The sequence below is a fragment of the Chroicocephalus ridibundus genome, chromosome 1, assembly GCF_963924245.1.
Source record: "Chroicocephalus ridibundus chromosome 1, bChrRid1.1, whole genome shotgun sequence".
Lineage (NCBI taxonomy): Eukaryota > Metazoa > Chordata > Aves > Charadriiformes > Laridae > Chroicocephalus > Chroicocephalus ridibundus.
In genome coordinates, this window is record NC_086284.1 from 192,648,351 (window position 1) to 192,671,123 (window position 22,773).

Here is a 22,773-nt window from a genome sequence, read left to right on the forward strand (position 1 = left end):
TTTAATCATTCCTTACCTACTGCTCCAATGACAGTGAGCCCACCTGGTTCAATAGATCAACGGTTGGGCCACTGTGAGGGATTTTTTGAAGTCCATTTTTATGATAGTGGTCTGCCCCAAGCACTACTCAGCACTACTTAGCTCTCACCGCCAACCATGTAATTGCTACAGAGCTTCTCTCCCTGGACTTCTTCAAGAATACCTCTGAAAGCTCTTGTTTTCTTCTGTGCTAGAACGAGAGACAACTTAGAATCCTTGGAAATGTTTACAAAATCAAATTATTTTCTGGTCTGTCCCACCCAGCACGTTGCAAGAGAAGCCTGTGCCCTTGCAGAACATTAATATCCTCTCATTTTCTTCTCATTCCAAGCCAGTCAATCTCCTAATGCTTTTGTTGTAAGTTTTAGTGGTCTGCATGTCAAGTAGAGGACATTATCCCAGTAGCTGTACAGTGATTATCTGGGCTACAGCAGTTATTTCTGAATGAAAGTACTGGTAAAATGCCAAATGTTTTCATAGAGATCACTGTTGTGCTTGATAAATTACTGGGTTTTCTGGTGAGTCCTAGGGCTGCATACATATATTAGCAAAACAAAACAACATTCAGTAACAAGTAGAGGTTCACTAGGTCACACACTGTCGAATTCAACCCTGAAAAGCACAGAGATCCTATTTTTTAAGTCTGCTTTTTTCTGGTTCTCTTCACTGTGACTAATGCTCTCCACATCTCCCTTGATACAGCAAGTTTCTTAAATTTCCCTTTTTCATATATTAAAAGGAATGTAGACCACAGCTTTTTAGAACTTGCCCCAAACTCTTAATGATGGTGTCATATGTGCTTTACATTAACAGACCTGCACATCGACATTTCCTATGTTCTGAGCATTTGGAAGTTAATTAACTTTAAATTCATTACAGAATGCTGAATAGACTGTGAGAATTTTGAATAAGAATGAAACTCTGATAAAAATGAAAAATGTTTACTTTTCAAATGTCTGACACACATAACATTATTTATCTCATACTCCCTCATATATTCTTTGTTTCATTTTTTCAATGATTCCTATAAATTTAGGAAGAAACCTGTCTCTCACAATACGATACTCAAAGAAGAAATTGATTTCTTACAATATAGATAAATATGTTGCTGACTGTTAATAAAGAGTTTCGAAAGACTAAATTATTATGACACGGGAAAATTACTTTAAATTGGTGGCATCTTCAAGTTTTCTTTATTAAATCCTACCTTCTCCGTGGTGAACAAACAATTTTCATCAAGTGATAGTTCATAAGAATAGTTATAATTTGATTTCAGCTATGTTTTCTGGACAAAGATATAACTGAGTTTACAAATAATTTCAGAAGAATCAAGACCTCTTGCATGTAGGGAGGACCTAGTCTTATATTTTAACTCAACTTCTAAAAAATAATTATAAAAAGTAGGTTTCTACAATCAGGGTTCTGTTAAGAGCAGTAGAAACACAGACAGAGAATTCCCTACTTTGAGCAATTCTTAAACTGCTACCCAAAACCAGAAAGTTTTATAAAATTACAAATTTGGGGCCAAACACAATAAAAGCCAGACAATCCATTCTTTGGAAACTGTAATAATTTTAATGAGAGATGGAGGGATGTTCTTGTTTTCACTTCTCTGATTCTCCTAATATATTACTGTAATTCATTAATTCAGGGTCAGACAATGAGCCTCTGAGCAATTATTCACATGAATAGTCTCACAGAATTCAATGTCCTCATTTAATGTGCCGTTAAAATGGTACATGGGTGCATCTAACTAAAGCAAACACTAATTCACTGCAACACACAACAGGTAGCGCTGCAAAGTCTCTAATCTCAGGCACTTTCTATTGAGAGAAATGAGAAAAGAAAATGGCTTCATGAATTTGGCTTGTGCAATAAAAGATTCTACTGAAAAAAACCAAGCCTTATATCATATTCAGAAAAACAGGAGACTTAATTTTTTTCATAATTTTAGAGAGAGGACGTTGCGTAGTTTGGATAAATTCAATGCAATGCCAAGAAAGGGAAAATCTAAGATGCAATCCTAAAAATTCTTAAGCACTACACTGGAGAAGTGTAAGGAGGAAGCAAACACTGAATCAGCCGGGCACGTGGGCAACTCCATCTCACTTGGGATCTCACTTACTCTATGTTGATGGCAGCCACCACAGCCAGGCACCTTGTACACAAGAAGTACATAAGTACATAAGTAATATGAATCTCTGTTTAAGTACAGCTCAACCTCAGTTCCTCTTCTCAGGGGAATTAGGTGTTCTCTTATTCCTGATCATGTCTCCTAGGCCAACACTGTTGAAATATATACATTTTAAACTCAGATAAACAAAATGTCATTACGTTTAATGTGATGATGAAAAACTGGATCTAAAGGACATATTTTCTACCTGCCTCTTTATCTTTCTCTACTGCACAGCTTATGACCAGAATTTTGCAGGCAGGTTTAGGATGTTGCTTGGAAAATGCCATAAACCCCTGAGTCACAAGCTAAATGTCTGAAACCACCTCCTTCTGCCCATTTCTTTCATATATTTTTGGAGTACACATTGCCAAAACAGAAGACAGAAGAGACAGAGATGCTGCTTGATTGCTTCCACGCTGGCTCAGTTCACGTGCTTTGTTGAAGGCAGGCTTCATTTTGGCATAGTATTACACATTTGGAAATGCACGCTACTCCCTGGTTTACCTAGCAGCCTGGTGACTTCCTCAGAACAAACAAAATCATAGAATCATAGAATCATAGGGTTGGAAGGGACCTCTGGAGATCATCTAGTCCAACCCCCTGCCAGATCAGGGTCACCTACAGTACGTTGCACAGGAATGCGTCCAGGCGGGTTTTGAATGTCTCCAGAGAAGGAGATTCCACCACCTCTGTGGGAAGCCATTTCCAGTGCTCTGCCACCCTCAAAGGAAAGAAGTTCCTCCTCATGTTGAGATGGAACTTCCTATGCTCAAGTTTGTGCCCATTACCTCTTGTCCTGTTCCTGGGCACCACTGAAAACAGCCTGGCCCCATCCTCCTGACACCCACCCTTTAAGTATTTATAAGTGTTGATAAGATCCCCCCTCAGCCGTCTTTTTTCCAGACTGAAGAGACCCAAATCCCTCAGCCTTTCTTCATAAGAGAGGTGTTCCAGTCCCCTAATCATCTTGGTAGCTCTCTGCTGTACCCTCTCCAGCAGTTCCCTGTCCTTCTTGAACCGGGGAGCCCAGAACTGGACACAGCATTCCAGATGCGGCCTCACCAAGGCAGAGTAGAGGGGGAGGATGACCTCCCTCGACCTGCTGGCGACACTCTTCTTGGTGCACCCCAGGATGCCACTGGCCTTCTTGACCACAAGGGCACACTGCTGGCTCATGGCCATCCTGTTGTCCACCAGGACTCCCAGGTCTCTTTCCACAGAGCTGCTCTCCAGCAGGTCAGCCCCCAACTTGTACTGGTGCATGGGGTTATTCCTCCCCAGGTGCAGCACCCTACACTTGCCCTTATTGAATTTCATAAGGTTCCTCTCTGCCCAACTCTCCAGCCTGTCCAGGTCTCTCTGTATGGCGGCACAGCCTTCTGGTGTGTCATCCATCCCTCCCAGCTTTGTGTCATCAGCAAACTTGCTGAGGGTGCACTCTATCCCCTCATCCAGGTCATTGATGAATATATTGAAGAGGACTGGACCCAGCACTGACCCCTGGGGAACACCACTCGTCACTGATCTCCAACTGGACTCTGTGCCCCGAATCATGACCCTCTGAGCTCTGTCTTTCAACCAGTTATCTATCCACCTTACTGTCCATTCATCATCCTAAGCTTCCCTATGAGGATGCTGTGGGAGACCGTGTCGAACGCCTTGCTTAAGTCAAGGTAGACCACATCTACCGCCCTCCCCTCATCTATCCATCCAGTCATGCCATCATAGAAGGCTATCAGATCAGTCAGACATGATTTCCCCTCGGTGAATCCATGCTGAGTACTTCTGACAGCTTTCTTTTCCTCCACATGCCTTGAGATGACGCACAGAACAAGCTGTTCCATCATCTTTCCAGGGATGGAGGTGAGGCTGACCGGCCTGTAGTTCCCCGGTTCCTCCTTCTTGCCCTTTTTGAAGAGTGGAGTGACGTTGGCTTTCCTCCAGTCCTCAGGCATCTCGCCTGTTCTCCAGGACCTTTCAAAGTTGATGGAGAGCGGCCCAGCAATGACTTCTGCCAGCTCCCTCAGCACTCTCGGGTGCATCCCATCGGGGCCCATGGACTTGTGAATATCTAATTGATCTAATTGATCTCTCACTCGATCCTCCTCAACCCAAGGGAAGTCTTCTTCTTTCCCCATTACTTCCCCCAATGCCTGGGACTCCTGAGGGCTGGGCTAAGCAGTAAAGACTGAAGCAAAGAAGGCATTCAGTAACTCCGCCTTCTCCGCATCCTCCATCACCATGGCTCCTGTTTCATTCAACCATGGGCCCACAACTTCTCTGGTCTTCCTTTTGCTACCAATATACTTGTAGAAGCCCTTCCTGTTGAGCTTGACATCCCTGGCCAGATTTAATTCCAAGGCGGCCTTGGCTTTCCTTGTTTCATCCCTGCACGCTCTGGCAGCATTCTTGTAACCCTCCCAAGGGGTCAGTCCCTTCTTCCACTTATTGTAGACTTCCTTCTTCCACTTGAGCTTTTTCAGAAGCTCCTTGCTCAACCATGCAGGTCTCCTGCATCGCTTGGCCGATTTCTTTCTCTTAGGGATGCACCAATCCTGAGCTTGGAGGAAGTGGTCTTTGAATATCAGCCAGCTTTCTTGAGCCCCTTTGACTTCCAAATACAATTACCTGACCTACAGGCATTGCAGGAGTCTCAAACCTTTGCAAGTAAGATACCAGCTAGGCCTAAAAGTCACTGCATATTTCGTTGCTCATCAAGAATAGGGTATTCAATACATTTTAGAGAGATATGTCCTTCATGGCTGAAGATAAAGGCTAATGAGGCCGGAATTAGCATAGATTAACATCATCCGATTTTAAAAGCTGTTGAGGGAGTGTGAATCTAATCCAAACCCCAGAATTCATGCCTCTCATCACCATCCCACGGTACCACACCTGAAAGGATCCTCCCCTGCCTCGTGTTAATTTGAGCCAAAATATTAATTCACTCCCCAGGGAGCATTTCTTTGCTGTGTTCTGTACTGAGGTATGTATAAATCAGACTGACTATTAGTTCAGTAGCTGGCATGCAAATGCCAGGTATTCATGGAACTATTAATTGCCATTAACACCGGACTATGTAGTGGGCAACAGAGAGACGTAGAGGTCTTATCTCCTAATGTATTTTTGTAGCCAGTGATGTTCTGTAGTCAGAAAAAGATGTTCCTCCAGTGGGTGATTAAGAGCAAGCACCTGATTCTGTATTCTGAAGTGAACTTTGTAGACTGTCAAAGCCTGTGAAAATCCTGCAGCCTTCACCAGAGTGAAGTCTCCCTTTATCAGTACCCATTTTAAGGCCCTGAGGACAAAATCTGTGGAAAAAGGCTCCCGAGATAAATCAGGGTTGAGAGAACAAGGAACATTCCTTCTATAAAGTGTGTTGCATTACAGTCATCGATAGGTGTTATTTTCATAAATAATAATGCTCTACGCATTGTTGTGTCCATTAAAGGTCCATCCTTCCTCTTCAAATGTGTAATAAATATGGAAATATATGTAGTCTTTGTTAATCCTCAGTCTTTTCTTTACAAAAGAATATTACAAAATTATAGCAGCTTGTTACTTCTCCTATCCATAGTCCTGCATGGGAATTAGTACATCCAATGGCTTATGCACGAGACACAGTATTGGGCTAGAACCCCAAATGCTATATAGACCACTTAAAATAGCCGTGTCCTACCACATTGGAACCCTTTCCTGTAACATTTCTTGACAAAAAGGCAAGCAACTGAAGAGAAAGGAGAATAATCCACTGATAGTACCCCTTTAGCCTCTGAAGTGCAATGTGTGTTTGAATCACTCAGTGAAATTCTCTGTTACAAGCAGTAGGACGAAATTCCACAAAATACTTACAGTTCTTTGCATTAGTAGAGGAGTTTCAGAACAACCTATCCCTTCATCATTAAAACTTGATTCCATATTGATTATGTCTTCAATCACCTCTTCCATCTGATAAAATAATGTTTTAAGACCAGTCATTACAAATAATAATGGAAACAATGTTATTCTTAAAATACAGAGGAAATAATCTTGAGTATTTATTACATCAATGAAGCTGAATTTCAGATGTTTATGTCTTAAAATTCAAATAATTCAAGCACTTTTACACAATATTCACATTTTTTACTTCTTGTGAAAACAGTTGTGGTTTAGCAAGTTACTTCTTTCCTGCCAAACACCAGCCTATTCCCCTTTCCTTAATCCCCTATTGCAGCACCGAGACCAGGTGGCAGGAGGAGTGCGTTGCTAAGTTGTAACTGTGATCTATCACCTTCGTCAAATGTGTCATATCCACAGTGTATTGTTGCATCGGTGCAGGAGGGCTGAAAGGAACCTGTGGTTCTGCAAGAGCGTGAGTCGCCTCAGGTTCGGCGTTACACACTGCTCTCCAGATTCAGCAGGCAGGGGTTTGTGTTGTGTTTGGCAGTGCACTGGATACTTCCCCAGCCAGCCTTCTGGTCCCACTTTTGTTCTAATCTGAATCAAAAGCTACCAAAGCAGATGGAATAGCTAATTAATTCATTACTTGGGATGAAACAGTGAATACTTTGCAGACATGTAGACGTATACAGATTTGGACAAGGTACAGCATGAGTTTTCAATGATAATTTTGGTCTGGTTCCATTCACAAAATAACTTTGGGAAAGATCTCATGATGAACCTGTCACTGTTAAATCTACCGTCGGCAGGGGCAATTGAGTCGTGCTCTGAGGCTTTTCAGGCAGCTCTTGGGAGCTCTCTGAAGAGCTGCAGCTGAAGAAAATGTAGAGGGCCCTATGCAAAGAAAGAAAGTATCACACAGGCCAGGGACTTTTCAAAACAGAATTTTAGGCTGTATGGCCCAGCACGGCTCATATGTGCACTCCTCGCCCTCTCCAAAAACCAGACATTCGCTGTCCGAGGAGTTGTGCCCACACTTATGTAGGAGAGTGCTGTCTGGGCCAAAAGGATGCCAGGAAATGCCAGCAATTAGACAATGTGAATGAATACAGTTCAGTGCACCAACCTGTGCATCGTTTCTGTATTATCTACTAATATCAACTAGGAAACTGCACTGTGCCAGTTGTCTCCCTGAGGCTCCAGGATGGGATTATCCAAACTGTTGGAGTGATACCTACAAGGGTTTTGGCCTGTGCCAACTATCGCTCTCCCAGTCATCACCATGAACAGCTGAGGAGAGTGGTTTACAAGCAGATGTCTTGCTCTCAAGGACAGAGAGTGGTACTAGGGCGACACTAGTTGTTCCTCACCCAAAGTGCCTGAGAACGGTTCCAGCACGGGTCACTTGCCAGCACAGAGGTGACCACAAAAGCCTCCACGAAGGCCATCGAAAACAATCTTTGCAGACTAGTGGCTCCAGTAATCCATAAACCTGACATAAAATGGCAGTTGTCAATGAAGGAGGAATGGAGGGGCCCCAGATGAGCTCTCCAGGAAGCGCTGTTGGGTTTATTTTTTTCAGTTTCCTCACACTTAACTGCATAACGTCCAAATGCTCTAAGGGGTCACAGCGTATTTGTAAGATTCCTCTGTTCTGTTAAAGCCCAAGATATTATATAGCGTCTCCATTTCTTATTTCTGTAGGAATTCCCCTTTTACCTAATAAGCTCTCTCTCTTGAAACCTATTGAAGTATTAAAGGCCATAATGATCTACATCTCACACTGGCTGAGAATCTGACATTGTATAATAGCTGTACCTCTATTAAAATCGATGGTGGCACTAAAGTTAGCATATCTACGCCAATTTACCCAAGATAACCCATATATAAATATATCAGCTGACTGAAAAATGAACGAGCGATTCTTTCAGTTACATCCTTTAGGTAATCTGTATTTAACTTTGTTATGCAGCTAGGATAATACTTTTAGACAGAAATAGCTCTTGCCTGAAAAAAACTTTTTGCATTGCAAAGTACATATTCAAAAAATGTACAGCAATATATGACACATAGATAAAAAGATGCAGCAGTACATTTTAACTGGCAGTAATTTAGAAGCCCAGTCATGCAATAAGCTATTCACAGGCATTCAAGGGAATCACGCACACAATCCAAAAGGATTCAGGGAGCAAGTATTGCAACCAAAGGCCCCGTGAAAGTGAAGAAAGTCATCTCTTGCCCACTACCAATACAGTGTGGGTCGTGTGATGCTTTCGTAGAAGTACATGAACCCCTTTTCCCCATTCCTTTCACCATCCCAGCCCTACCGCATTTTCATGTTCTCCTCCAAGGGCCAGCAGCTTGGTAACGGGGCTTTCTGGTGTGCCAATATCGCTGACCGGAGGCATGTGTCCGTTTCTTAAAATGGAGGTCACTCCCGCGGGCTGGATTGTGTGGGAGTGGGACAGGGAGAGCGTCTGGCTGGACAGCTTGGTATCGAGGGTCAGGTACTGCTTCACCTGGTGCCTCTGGCTTTGCTGTATGTGGTATCTAGACTGATTTTCCAAGTGTGTTTGTACCTGGGAAAGAAACGAAATAATTGTTGAGTTTTAAGTTACTGGTACCAGTAGTTGCCCATATGTTCACTTAAAAAACTCCGAAAGAATAGAGTCAGCTTTAAGAACACTTGGAGAGTTTTTATTATTAACCTTAAATCTTTTTTTTTTTTTCAGTTTTGCACCCTTACACATTTCTTATTTGCATACTATTTTCCCCTAACACAGCTGAATAAACCTTTGAATAACTATTTAAAAAAAAATAGAATTAGAAAAGATAAACATGATCATGAGAAAAGACCAGAAGTATGCTACACATTTTCATCTTCTCATTTAAGAGTGATCTCTGTTGAAATCACTCATCATTACAATCAAGTTAATATCACAGTGTAGTTACTCTTTTGTACTAGGAAGAGTAAATAAATGCATAAAGAAAAACATAATCCAGCTAACTTCAAGTAATATCAACAGCAGCAGACATTCACTCATACCTAAATGCATATTTTGCTCACCTTGTAGTAAGTACGGTCAGATAAATGAGGCATTGCTGCACTTTTGAAAAAAAAACAAAAAACAAAAAAAAAAACCCAACAACCAAAACCCAATAAAAATAAAGAGTTCAAACTATAGTCCTGGATGACCGTCCACTGTCCTCAAACCGCACAGGATCCTTGAAGTGCCTCTTGAGGACAGATCACTTTTTGAGTTGGTAGGACTTTATAAACTGAGTGGTCATGCCAAAATGGCTAATTGAGTAAGACTTTGGGCCATCCTTTGATTACAGAGATTGACAGTTGCTACTTCAAACAGCTCCCATTTCAGATCAATGTCACATTCCTGCAATTTAACTACCAGAGGAGCACTGCATACACAAACCTTACTGTCATTTCAGCCCTGTGGCTTTCTCCTCTTCCTATGGCATGACTGGTCACAAATTTCTTGCGATAAATTTTTCTCAAGTGGCCTCTGTGTAAGCATGATTAATATTTGTTAAATAATAGCAAGACTTGCTTTGCAGCCCTTTTTGCTCCAAAAAAAAAATTCAGTCATTTAAACAAACTTCTTTTTAATTCCCCTAACATACATAAGCAGAGATAAATAGCCCATAAAGGGGGGTTGCATTTAAATTAGCTACGTTTTTGTACAAGTACCTACTTTATTTTTAATAGTGTTACAGTGACATGTCTAGAATTATTTTAATTTTGTTTCTTTAAACTAATTTTATAATAATTAAAAAAATATTACGCCATGCAGTAATAAATATAATTTTTAATGCAAGTCTTAACATTATTAAGTAATATTCCATTAAAATATTGATATAAAGTCTTAAAAAAGCTGTTTAGATTTGCCCCTGTTTTATGTTAGGAAAGTATGCATTCCATGTAAGGTTTTAAAAACTACATGTGTATTTTGGGCTGGCTTAAATCATGATATTACTTGTCTTAACTGAGATCTTTGTGTTAGTTTTAGAAAGTGTATAACGGACTGTTAATTTAAGCTCTGATTTATCATGTGTATACGGGTACGTGTAAAACCATCCCAAATCATTCAGATTCTTATGCATCTATTTACTCCTTCAGCTTCAGTAAGACTTAAGCTCATATTGAAAGTTAGACACTCAAGCAGTTTCTTAAATTAGAAGCCAAACATGAAACCTACTGCATGACAGTTTAACAAGAGCATCAGTCTTAGGTGAAATGGGATGTGCTGAGGGAAAGAAAATATCTCCCCTTGTACGTCTGGAGCAGGGATTTGCTGTGCACCCTTGTTTGCTGCTGCTGTTTCAGAAGCCCCCGGGGACACTTTGTGCTTGTACCTTTTGCACCCTTGCACTGCCTAAACCGATGAAGATCTAGTTCCAGCAGTGCAGAGCACTGCAATCAACAGCTTTGAAGGCACAGTTTCTTCGTATGGCATAAATAGGAGTGGAATCAATGCACCGGCTGCAAATGCATCTTCTGCATTTCAGCCCATCTGGTTTTTTCTCTTAAGTGAAGCTGGTGATCACTCCATAATGAGCAACAAATTGTTGTCTTAGAAATTCTGCAGGTCTACCTGAAGCATGAAATCCAGGATACCAAATATTTTCCAATTATATGGGAAGCATTAGAAGTTTGCAGTGTCCAAAGTCTATACTAACTTGTTTCAAAAGTTTCTTTCAATAAGGAATTTTAATAAGGAAGTGGGTTCTGCCACAAGAAGATTGCTGAAAAGTCAATGGCTTGCTTTTTTCTTTCTCTGGACTTCAGATTGCCAGTGGCAGACTGAAACCTCTGTGCAGCCCTTTTTCATAGCGAACCACCACAGGATCATCCCACCGGGGGTGGGTTTGATCTGTGAAAGACAATCAGCTAACTGCTGACTAAGTAAAAAATCGAGTTTCTCAGGAGTGCTTATTTTGTATGATATTCTTTCAGTGCTTATATCGTGTCAGTACTGTACTGAGGTTCCACAAACAGGAAAAGATTTTAAAGCTTCACTGATGGGATCTGTTGCTATGGTTTTGCAAACCTCTCCATCCCCTTTACTGTGCCGGTTGCAGCCATTACAAAGCAGAACCATTGAGGTTAAAAAGGGATCTATGCCCTGATTTCCAAAAGTACCTAAAGTTGCAATCCCTGATCATCTTTATATGTCTAAATAAGACTTAGAAGTCAATGATAATAAGAAGTAAAGCACTTCTGAAAGTCAAATCACTATGTAGAGACAAAGTAGAGCTAGAATCCTGCTTTTATGACTACACTGCTAGTGTATAATAAATGGGGAAAAAAAGTCATGCTATGACAAAGGAATACCAAGACTGCAAGTCCAGCTCTCAAAAATTAGAAATGACTGTTAAAATTGCCCATGCAACATGTGTGAAATAAGGACAGAAACTCAAAACTTAATAATTTTATGAAATCAGATAGTCCAGTGCCAAATACTGAGTATGATTGGTTTATCCTCCACTGGAGTGCTGGATGACTTCTAATCTCAGTAGTATTAAGCTAAGTTTCAGTTTAGGTTTTCTGAAAGTTTTAGATGATGTAAACTCTTTAACTATTGCCATAATTACAACCATTCAACATGACTTGATTTTGAGCTTCTTTTTAATGGTATAAAACAGGGTGGCCACAGAGGTTGTGAAATCTCCGTCCTTGGAGATTTTCAAAACTTGACTGGACGAGGTTCTGAGTACCTGAGGAAGCAAAAGAAAACTAAAAATAACCAGGGAAATTTGAACTGGTAGTCTAAATATTGAAACTCTGGATAATCATTAAGTCTGTGAAAAAAAATGGTATCAAATTAGGGGTTCAGTGAAATAAACACAAAAAACAAAAGAACTGAAAGATCACTCCCCAATTTAAGTAATCCCACAAGTAAAACAGCCCAGATCGACATGCACTCAGCTGCTTAGAGACCTTGACCATGTGCTTAGATCCACCAGAGAAGGTCTTTCCAGAGAAAATTGAAGAAAAAAAATATTTTTCAGAGTAGAAGCATCCTTATTTTGCCCAATAATCCCAGTAGGGTATCCTCCAGCAGTATTGGAAGACTAATTTTCTAATTCTTCATCTTTTGAGGAGTTCACATAGTCTGTGAGGACATTTTAAGTTGAGGATCTCTGAATCTTTTCAGCCTAGGAGCCCTTCCGTAGATAAAATCATTAAAGCTTCTTTGGACTGGGGACCTGCAATGTTGATGATGACACACCCGTTACTGCCACAACAGTCTGAATATAGGGTTTTCTTCTTTTTTTTCCTCTCTCTGAGTCAATCATTTGTTTAAAGCAGAACAGCTTTAAAGGAAGACCCTGAGATGGTTTTCAGGGCAGAGCACCCAAGAAGCTGTTGGCTCTGTGGAACCTGGGTTCTCGCCTCTGACGCTAATTGAACAGTGTGATTTAATAAAGCATATCTTCTAGCTCTCAGCAGACGGTTTTCTATTAAATGTCTCTCTGCCTTCCTATTTTTTTCTGAAACAGATGACATTGCTTGTTGACATGCTTGATTTCTGGGAATCCCTAGCAGAAAGGGGCACCTGGTGACCACCTGTTGATCCAGATCCTGACTCAGACAAGCCTCAGACAGAGCTCAGGACTTAGTGTTGTCCTACTGGCATATCTTTTCCATCTCTTGGTATAGTCAGTGACCTGACCTTTCCTGCCAAGTGCTCCTGAAGTTATATAGGCTCTTTCGACTATTGTGTGTGCAAGACGTAACCAGGTGACGAATTTGTGCAGATGAAGTGCTGGTTCTCCTCCCAGGTATTCTCTTGCAGTGGCTGTGGCCATGTACTTTAAATGCTAATTATTTCAGATTATTTGAGGAGTGAAGGACAGCATAAAGTTCAACAGTTAATAGGTTATCCGCTCCCTCCTAGGCACTACTTTTATCTGTTATCTGGCTTTCCTAATCATGGTGAAATTAAAGCCTATTCAGAACCAGAAACATCAAGCATGCAGGGAGCCAAAAGCATCCAGCCCAAACTCAATCATTACAATTCCACCAGAACAAAGTTAGAACAGAAATGAACACTTTGAGATGGATTTTGTAATCCAGAAAATATCCCAATGCACATGTAACTGACTGTACCTATTTCTGTTTTATGTCTCACTAACAAGCCAGTTCTGAGAACAAGAACATAACAGCCTTTCAGAATTACAGTTGCATATTCAAACTTCTTCAATTGTTCTTTCTAATTTGAGTGCACATCATCATGTTGTAAAGCTGCGGTAGAGTTGTGTAATACCTTTTCCCACGTTCACGCTAATTTTACTTTCATTTCTAATATATTGCACAATGGCATAACTAGGCCTTCAATAGTTTATTTAAATAAACTATTTTATTTGCACACTTGCTGATGAGATTTTTTTTTCCCCCATTAGTAAAATAATACCTAGCATGCCAAAAGTAAGAAAGAGGGCATATTTAGGGGACATAAAGGAGGGATGGAACAATGTCAATGATATTCCAGTAAGTAGCAGTGCTACGTCCTGTATTGATATTCCACTAAGGGCAAGCGGGTGATACGTGTACTACCAAGGCTGCTTAGCCCAACATCAGTCCTGGGAGAAATAATAGGAAAACTGGAAAGAGATTCAATTAATAAATTATTAAAGGGTAGGAATATAATTAATGCTAGTCAACATAGTTCTGTGCAAAATAAGCCTTGTCAAACAAATCTACTGCTGTTCTCTGATGAGATTTCAAGTTGGGTTGCCAAAGGTAACGATGTAGGTATAATACACTTCAACTTTTGTGTGCCTTTTGACTTAGTATCATTCAATATTCTAATTAAAAATATAGCACTACACAATATCAATAAAGCGTGTTTTAACTGGATTAAGAATTGGCTAACGAACATGCATAAGAAAGTAATCAGCACAGGCTCGGCATCAGAAAGAGGGGTTCTTCTGTCTTGTACTACTCAACCTTTCCCTCAATGATTTGAGGCTAATGAAAAATAAAACTGACTAAAAAGAATAAAAATTTTTTAGAGTAGTGATCCCATTGAAAGAAAATGTGTTCCCAGTCAGCCAAATATACATATGCATATGCTGGAAGAAGAAATACAGGCTGCAAGAATGGAGAAAACTGAATGGAGAGAACGCCGGAAGCAACGAGTCTGTAAAGAATTTGGGGTTGTAACAAAGCAGCAATTCAGAGGGAGTGTCCAGGTGATGCTATAGCAAGAACGGGAGAACGGCATAAAGGAGGTAGTGAATAGGAGCCTGGCTTTACTCTGTTTTTATTTATGGCTCAGGAGAGATCAATAATGGAATCCTAAAAATATTTCTACCCCAAACATTTTTAAAACACTGTCGAAAAACTTGAAAGGATGCAGAAAAGAAATATGGAAGTAATTGAAGACCAAGGAAGGGGTGTTTCAGTGAAAGTTTAAAGAAGCTCAGCTATGTTCTTATTGAAAATTGTGAGATTTGTGGGAGATGCTGAATGTGACAGAGTCTTTCAGCTAGCACAGAAAGCATGGCAAGAGCCGCTGGCCATAAGCTGATGTTAGGCAAGCTCGTATCGGAAATTATGTGAGTGAACAGTGAAATACTCAAAAGGAAATGCTGTAACTGCTGGTTCCTTCAAACTGAGGGTCGATGACTTTCTGGAAGAGATGCATCAGCCAAACCCAAGATATACTTTTATTAACACATTCTTGGACTCAAAGCGGAGTACTAGGATAATAACAGAATGGAATACAAAAGCCTGTGATTCTACAGGAATTAAGAGGAGTGGTCTAATAGCCCTTTCTGTGTTTAAATGTTATGGGGTTTGTATCTGAGAACTAGCTACTATAATAGCAACTTTGTTGAAAATTCACTCTGAATTTAAAAATGTTTAAATCTCTGCTACAAAATAATATGCTTAAATATGGTCATAGTACGCTGGACAGAACTCAGTAGACTTTATTGCAGTTTGTCATTTACTCTGGATGTTAATTTGTTCCAGTGTTTTTAATAGCTTTTGAAGTTAAATTTGTCACCCTGATGGGATCACATGATTTATCATTAGTCCTGAACAAAACACCTCTCTGAAACTGTTTGAGTTATGGGGCTTCATGTTCTTTTCAGCCCCTGTACCAGAAAATAAGCATCTCATTATGAACTTTTTAATTATTAAAATGTTCTGTAAGTACCCAAAAAGTCTAATTCCATTTTAAGATAAGAAACACAGTCACAACACAGACTATTTTAGCTGTTTCTGAGGAATTTCAAATGGATTTTGAGGGTTAGAAAAAAAAACATTTTTGATGATTAAATAATCCTTTTTAACTACTCTTACAAATGAACATCAGTTGTTTGTTTGTCCTACTCTTCCTATTAAACTTTTTGAGAAAAGCGTATTTGTGAAATTATTTCATAATAAAATGAAATTTCAATTTAACTTAGTAATTATGCACTTCTGTTCTATCTTAAAAACTATCACCAAATAATGTAGCTGTTCACTTTAATGTTTAGTTTATAAAAGCATGTGTGATTATGTCAATTAATAACTTAAGCTAAACACAGTAATTAATTTTAAAATGTGAATATTTTTCTTATTGGAACTTTGATCTGACTAGATGAGACCTTCTCCATTAATATGCATGAAGAGAGAATACAAAGCAAAAGACATCCAGTCTGGCAACTCAAAGCTGTGTTTAGTTGATGCCTTACAGAAGCTTTCAAGTAAAGAAAAAATTCTCATGTGACTCCAATGCACTGTTTTTCATCTTATTTAACCTTTGACATCATATTCATCAGGAACTTGTGAATGTTCTTTCAAGGGTGAAGAGCCTGAAGAAGAAACATTTTCAAGTTCTTTGACAAAGGCCATGTCTTCAACAATGACTACTCCTTCAGTATTTTGGTATCTCAATGTCTAAAAATAGCTGATAGTTATAAACGTGGGGTAGGATGGGAGCATTCGGAAATTCTCCATCACACTGGCCACCATTATGAAAAGCAAGAGGAATGTGGGAGCAAAAGAACTGCAGAATGGAGTTTGAAGAAACCAGTACTGGGTAAGGAAACTTTCTCTGCACAGCGTAGGCAGCAGAACAGGGTTTCTCTTGGGGAGAGAAAGGCAGGAGGGCTCTCAGGGCTGTGGCTATTAGAGGCTGGATCTTACAGCTAGCCATTTCCTGTCAAATCCCTCTGCAGACGCAGGGATTTTGATAGCGTTTCCCCATTGTGGTATTCTCTAGCACTCGCTGAGCAGCGATGGAGCTCACCCTTTCAGGTATTCCTCTGTGCTAACCTCCTTGTGCAATCAGAAATGAGTTGGGGGAAGCCAACTACCTGCACTGGGCAGCTACAGAGGCACTATCAAAGCAAGCACTTCCATTTGCGCCAGTATACCTGAGACACTCTTGGCTTCTTAATTGAACTCCTGCAGTTAAGATACACACAGCTCTGATGGCTCCTTATCCATCACCAGCTTGACTTCTGAAGAAATGATCCCCAAGGTCTTGAGGTCAGCTTGTCATGTTTTAAAATAACAATGAGTCTCGATGACTTTGTGGTCTTCGCTGGCAGAAAAGACTCAAGTTTTTAACATTGCACTATAAAAACAGCCTATAAAGTAAAGCAAAGCAAACTACAGGAAGTATTTTTACAAAACTATCCCTTTGATTTAAGTTAGAATTTAAGCTGAAAATCTAAACTGTGAATAAAACCAACCACTACGGTTAATAGGCGACACAAGCATAACAGTGGACCACAATCAAATTATGAAACCCCAGCTAATATCCTTACTTTGACTCTGCACAGTGACCTTGTCACAGATCTCATTGATTCATGAGATCTGTGAATATAATAAATCTTCACTGTTCCAGTTCCTCTTTATTGTTGGTGTTATTAAAGGAGAGAGAATGTGACTCTTGCATTTGAAGAATGGAAAGAAACTTTTTGTATGGCTAGCTATGTTTAAAGAGAAAAGTCCTGATACTTTTACTTAACTACTTGACTCTATCTCCAGAAGTTATTCAAATTAGATCAGTGAATAAGATGTTATTAAAAGGAGAAGAATTTCCTCATGTTCAAGGAAAACCAGTTTCGAATATGGAAAGTACAATTATCTGGTTTCTAGTTAAAAATCCTCTGCTAATGAACTTCTACCAGTGCAGTTTTTTTGGTCCTTGTAGAAGAAACAAAACAGCAGTATTAAAAGTTCTTCTGTATTTGTCAACCGCAACAACTAACTCAGACCTACAAAAATTAGAGTTACAGCAGCATGGGTAATCCATAACTAGATTATGATACTAGTGTATGATATTCAGAGATCCAAGATTTTCTGAAAAATATCATACGTCAAAAAGAAAAATATAGATTTCAAATAGATCCAAAATATAAGATTCATATAACACAGGGATCAGGAATAATGAAAATGCTTGCAGACATGAAAGTTTATATTTTAATGCCAGCATTTTCAACTATTTAACTTCAGATGAAAGAACTCATAAAAGATAAAAGATTACAGTAGATTATGAAGATCTATATAGTCTATTTTGTTATCCATAGGTAAAGTCTGGAACATAGGTCTAATGTTGGAGAGAACCAGAAGGTATGTGTACTACCTTTATGTGTAGATGTGTTCAGGTGGCTGAACTTCAAAATGAATGAACCAAAGAAAAAAGGTCAGTGCTACTTTAGTAAATTCCTGAATATTTTCAAAAGACTCTGATTTATTCTTTAATTTCTAATTGTTTTCATGTGACAACTATAATTTTCTCACATGTATCTCACTTTAAAGGTTAACCAAACTCAGAGAGAAGTCAGCCTTAAAAACTATGAAGAGCAAGATGTAACAAGTTTCTCATTGCTACACATTTTTTCTGGCTCCCCAGGTGAGCAGACACCGTATCATTTGAGATGCAGTGACGGCAGTAGCATCCCTCCTGTTCAGTTACAGACAGCAAAACAATCCTAGAAGCTAGATCTAAAAAGTGTGTTTTCCTGTTGTGTATGGATATGGATATCAAATATAATGTGGAAAAAAGTACTGACATTTGAAGACAAAATGGACCAGGAGGATTTAAAAATTGTAAGAGGAGAAAATAGTACTTTGGCATTTGAGTATACCGATATTTCTGGCAAGGCATATGTCTTTTTGTCCTTACTTCTTCATTCCATTGGACAAGTAGTGTTTGCACACAAATAGTAACATTTATAATGCACTTCCCAGTAACTTTGTCATGTTTTGGCAGCCCAAGCTAAGAAAGAAAAAGACAAAACCTGAACACAGCAAGCCTACCTCTGGCATGCTATTCTTCTTCAAAAATAGAGTACGTTCAAAAGGTTTAGTGATTTGGGATAAAACCACTGGTTTTACCTGTTTCTAATTTCTAAAGATTCATGACTGTATGCCAAAGGGACTACATCAACTTCCCCCCAAAAAGTGAAAACCATTGGTTGAAAAACTTGATCTGTTTGTTAAAAGTGGTAACAATTTCACCACCAGATGACAGCACTGTTTATTGCTAACCCCTTTTTGTGTGTTTCAGTCCTCCCTCATTCTGAAAATGAACTGTGCTGAGGTGTGCACCCCCCAGCCCATGAACTGTAAGACCAGAGGAAACAAAGCCAGTGGTATAAGGTGGTTTGGTGAGGTAGTCACATCAGGGAGGCTAATCTGTTTGACGAGTTATTTTAAGTCTGTGAAGGGTTATAGCTTCTGTAAAGACACAGACAAAACCAGCTTCAGCCTAAGAAATGTTCTTTCTATTGCTTTCCTCGGTCTCAGAATGATAAAGAGGGCAAGGGGGGAAGCTTTCAAAGTAGGCATCTTAGGCTCAGCCTCACAACACGATTTTTGTGAAATCAAGGCAGCAACATCATTTTGAGCCAGCTTAGGATCTGGCCACAAAGTGTGCTTTCATACAAGGGGAGCAGATTGGGTTAGCTGACAGCAGTAGGTGGCATTTCCGTCAAAAACAGGAATGGCACATCAAGGGTAGCTATATGAGAAAAAAGTAAGAAAAAATATTTCTTATCAGTTGTTAAGAGCATTTTTTTAAATCCTCCTGATCCATTTTGTCTTCAAATATGTTTTATGGCTGCAAGCGGCAATGAGTCTGACCACGTTCGTGCTTCAGGATGCTGTTGACATGCTGTTCGTGGGGGTAGCAAACGTTGTCTTCAGCGCTTGAACACCAACTACAAATCCGTATATTCTTTCGGCAATACACGCCCACTTACATTCTGAGAGTCATAACAGTGGATTTACAGTGCAGTTATTATGTGGCCCTTGAAATATTTTAATAATTCCATAGGATTTATTTTTGTCACTATTCTTACAAATAAGAGTTAAATAAAGAGCCTAGCCGTTAGTGAAAAAACACTGAATGTTGCCAGAAATTATAATGAATATAATTTTTTACTGAAAATGGCATAATTCATTTTGAGGAGTCTTTTCTGAACTATAGTTTTGCGTGTTCGAGTCTGAGAAGGTAATTTTCAGCCAAGCGCTGACGAATATCTGCTAAAGAGGAGAAGGGAAGCAGAGAATTCATTCAGAGAACACTTATAGAGTGCAAGGCTGCAAACATTTATGTTTTGCTGTGCTCTGTAGTTGACTGGAAATCTCACAAAAATAGCATAATTGATACTTTCAGTACTGAACTGAGCAAGCAGCCTTGGCTTTTGATGTGTATTTAAACTAATCTTAGTCCACAACATGTTCCATTCAGCAGTAACTGAATTGTCAAAAAAAAAAACAACCAAAAAAACCCGAAGATATTAATACCACTTCTAATGTACAACAGATCAAAATTCAGTTCCTTTTATAATCACTTAAATTCTGAAATCAGACTGGAAATACCTTTAGAACAAGACCTGCTGTAAAAACACCATAAATAGAATCAAAACGCTGCCTAGCAGAAACAAGTCCATGTCCTTCAATTTTAGAGTTGTACTTTACGGCATTTCCATTTCAATTCAGGTACAACAAACATTTGTGCGCTTAGACTGTTACAGAACAGGGGGTGGAGGAGTGACATTAGGGTAAGCTCAAACTACTCAACAGTTTTCAGCCAATATCCACTAAATAAAAACATGTTAATTAACAAAAGATGATTGATTTTTCTAGGATTAATCAAGAGAAACTCCCACTCAGTTTAAATGAGAGCTCTGTGCGAATATGTAATTAAAGATTACTCTGGTAAGTCATTATTAAGAGTATTAATCATAAGCTGTATTGTACAGAGCAAGTCTTTCAAATGCAACGGTCCTAATGTGGAAAGGAATGTACAAGTTAAAAATAAGTTAAGTTAGAATTGCCTAGAAAAACAATTGCCATAGCTATGTATCTGTGTGAAATCTTTCTGCCCCCCAAATTAATTTTTTTAGTTGAAAGTAAGAATATTTAATAATGATAATGGTATTTTAAAGAGTCTTCAGTATGTTGCCACAGAACTTTCATCAGGAAAACATGTCACTGTTTGTACTGCAACAAAGCAGTGTGCTGTGAATGTTAACTCTAAGATTTAGTGAGTGAGCTTATTAGTATTAACAAATTTATTTAATTATCAAGTGAGCTAATTAGCATTTATCGGCACAGTCAGTAAGCCATGTTATGGAAAGAAGTCAAAGGGTAGTCTCTTTGGTCTGCCTTAAGAAGATGGCAGAGAAAACTGCGATTGCGTCACACATGCAAAATAAAGCAGGAACCGATTAGCCTGATTTTCATCACACAGTGAAAATGCAGAAACGTTGGTTTGCCAGCATAGTTACCTATCCCTAGTAGCTGGATTTCTATCAGTTTTATCACCTCCACAAAACAGCATTGCCCCAGAGGCCAGGAACCCGAACACCAGCAGGGCAAAGAAGAAAAGACCAGTACAAATCTGGCCATGAATAATGTATGTCACTGTTTGTGTATATCCAGTTGGTTCGAGGGAGAAAAAGGAGAAGTGGTTCGTAAGGGTATTTCCTTAACGCTGGCTGGAATTTCAGTTAAAGAAGAAGAAATGATACAGCACTTTTAAGGAAAGAAACTTACTATCTGTGTCTTAAATGCATTATTAACTGAAGAATAGATGCTGAAAGAAATCAATAGTGTAACAGTATGGCCGTGTTAGCAGTTTCTTTCAATCGTTTTGTCAGTCTGTCATCCTGTTGCCATTCAAAAGGCCACAAAGACCAAACACAGAGGGAGAACTCTTCCTATTACAGTCTTTTATTATTATAATCTAGAATGAGCTAATTATCTTTAGCATCAAACAGTAGGGTAATTCTCAACTCGGTTCACAGTCCTAGTTGATTCAGCACTGTTTCAAAGTAGTTTAACAACACAATTTACTGTGATTTCCTTGGGCTCATTACCTTTTCCTTGGTTGTATGCAGAGCACATATGTAAGAAGGTTACATTTTGGTAACACCCTTATTTTTCTCAGTCCAGTCCCGATTTTACCCTCAATTGGTGGCCCTCAGGACCATCCCACTCAGTTAACAGATGCTTAGGGACATAATTTAGTGGTGATTTTGGCAGTGTTAGGTTAATGGTTGAACTTGATGATCTTAAAGGTCCCTTCCAACCTAGACAATTCTATGATTCTATTCTATAAATGCTTGCCAGAGTGGGGAAGGCTTTCTTACAGAAAACCGATAGGAAAGACAGCATAGGTAACTGTGGCCTCAGACTGTAGCTGTGCTGGTCTCTAAGCTGTTTGTTTGCCTTGTCTCTCCTTCTTTGACTACAGCTGCATGAGTGCACAGCTCACTGGTACAGACAGGACGGTCTCTATAATGGGCAAGAATTTCCTTCCCCAAAGATTACAAAATTCCACTACTTGAAGTGCAGAATTCCCTCCCCATGGCTGGATTTCCAGTAGAAGAATTTAGCTTGTCACATCAATCTATGAGTCTCTAGCCAAGCTAAATTTAACATGCATTTTCAATTTCTGAAGCAAGACTTTTATGTCGACTACTAAAGTTTCTTTTTTACTTCCAAAGGTACGCTTTACATTATTGTCGATTTTTCTCTCTTCAAAAACATTTATAGTGCGGTTGAGTTGAAATTTACATTTGACAAGGAAAGTGAAAAGGTCCTTTTCAATTATGCCACCAGCCCCCTCTTCTCCTGCACGAAGGTCTCCGTAAACCTTGAATGAGAAACTAAGCATAGCAGTATCAGTGGAGAACACTCAAGTCACCTGAGATTTGCAGATGCCATTATCCTCCTATTTGCTGGAAGGCTTTGAGGCAATGTTCAGAGTAGTGGGAAGAGCAGAAAATACTGACTCAGGATGAATAGGCGCAAAACAAGAACTGGGTTTAATATGATTACAAAAGAGGAAAACACTATGACTAAGAAAATTAGAAAAGTTAGACCAACTGGCTAGATTAGGCTGATAATCTAAGTAGAAAAAATTAGAGCTCTATAAAAAGCTGTCAGAAGACTAAGCAATGGAAAGAAAGTTAAATTCAGCTTCTACTTAGAAGGTATGTTGGGTATCCCTCTATTCCTAGCCAGAATACCTGAAAGCAAAAGTAAGCCCTTCGCCAAGAAAATAGAATAAAACTGTGAAGGAAAAGAATGAAGAATCTGTCATCATAATGAAAACTAAACAATCTTCAGAGAACAAAAGGAAAACCAAGATAAGGCAATTACACAAGCTGGGAAGGAGACAAAACAATAACAACCAGAGAAT

At 39.3% G+C, this 22,773-nt stretch overlaps 1 protein-coding gene across 2 annotated transcripts in view; it reads right to left on the reverse strand.

The window, feature by feature from the left end:
* The window catches only part of TFEC (transcription factor EC), a 71,638-nt gene that overhangs the window by 31,944 nt on the left and 16,921 nt on the right, over positions 1-22,773 (reverse strand). For both annotated transcript variants that reach the window (XM_063323224.1, XM_063323223.1), the window contains exons 2-3: positions 8,422-8,673; positions 6,068-6,163 (exon numbers count right to left, since the gene is read on the reverse strand). In XM_063323224.1, coding sequence (XP_063179294.1) covers positions 6,068-6,163; positions 8,422-8,502 — 177 coding nt within the window. In that variant the 5' untranslated portion in view covers positions 8,503-8,673. The remainder of the gene's footprint in view (positions 1-6,067; positions 6,164-8,421; positions 8,674-22,773) is intronic.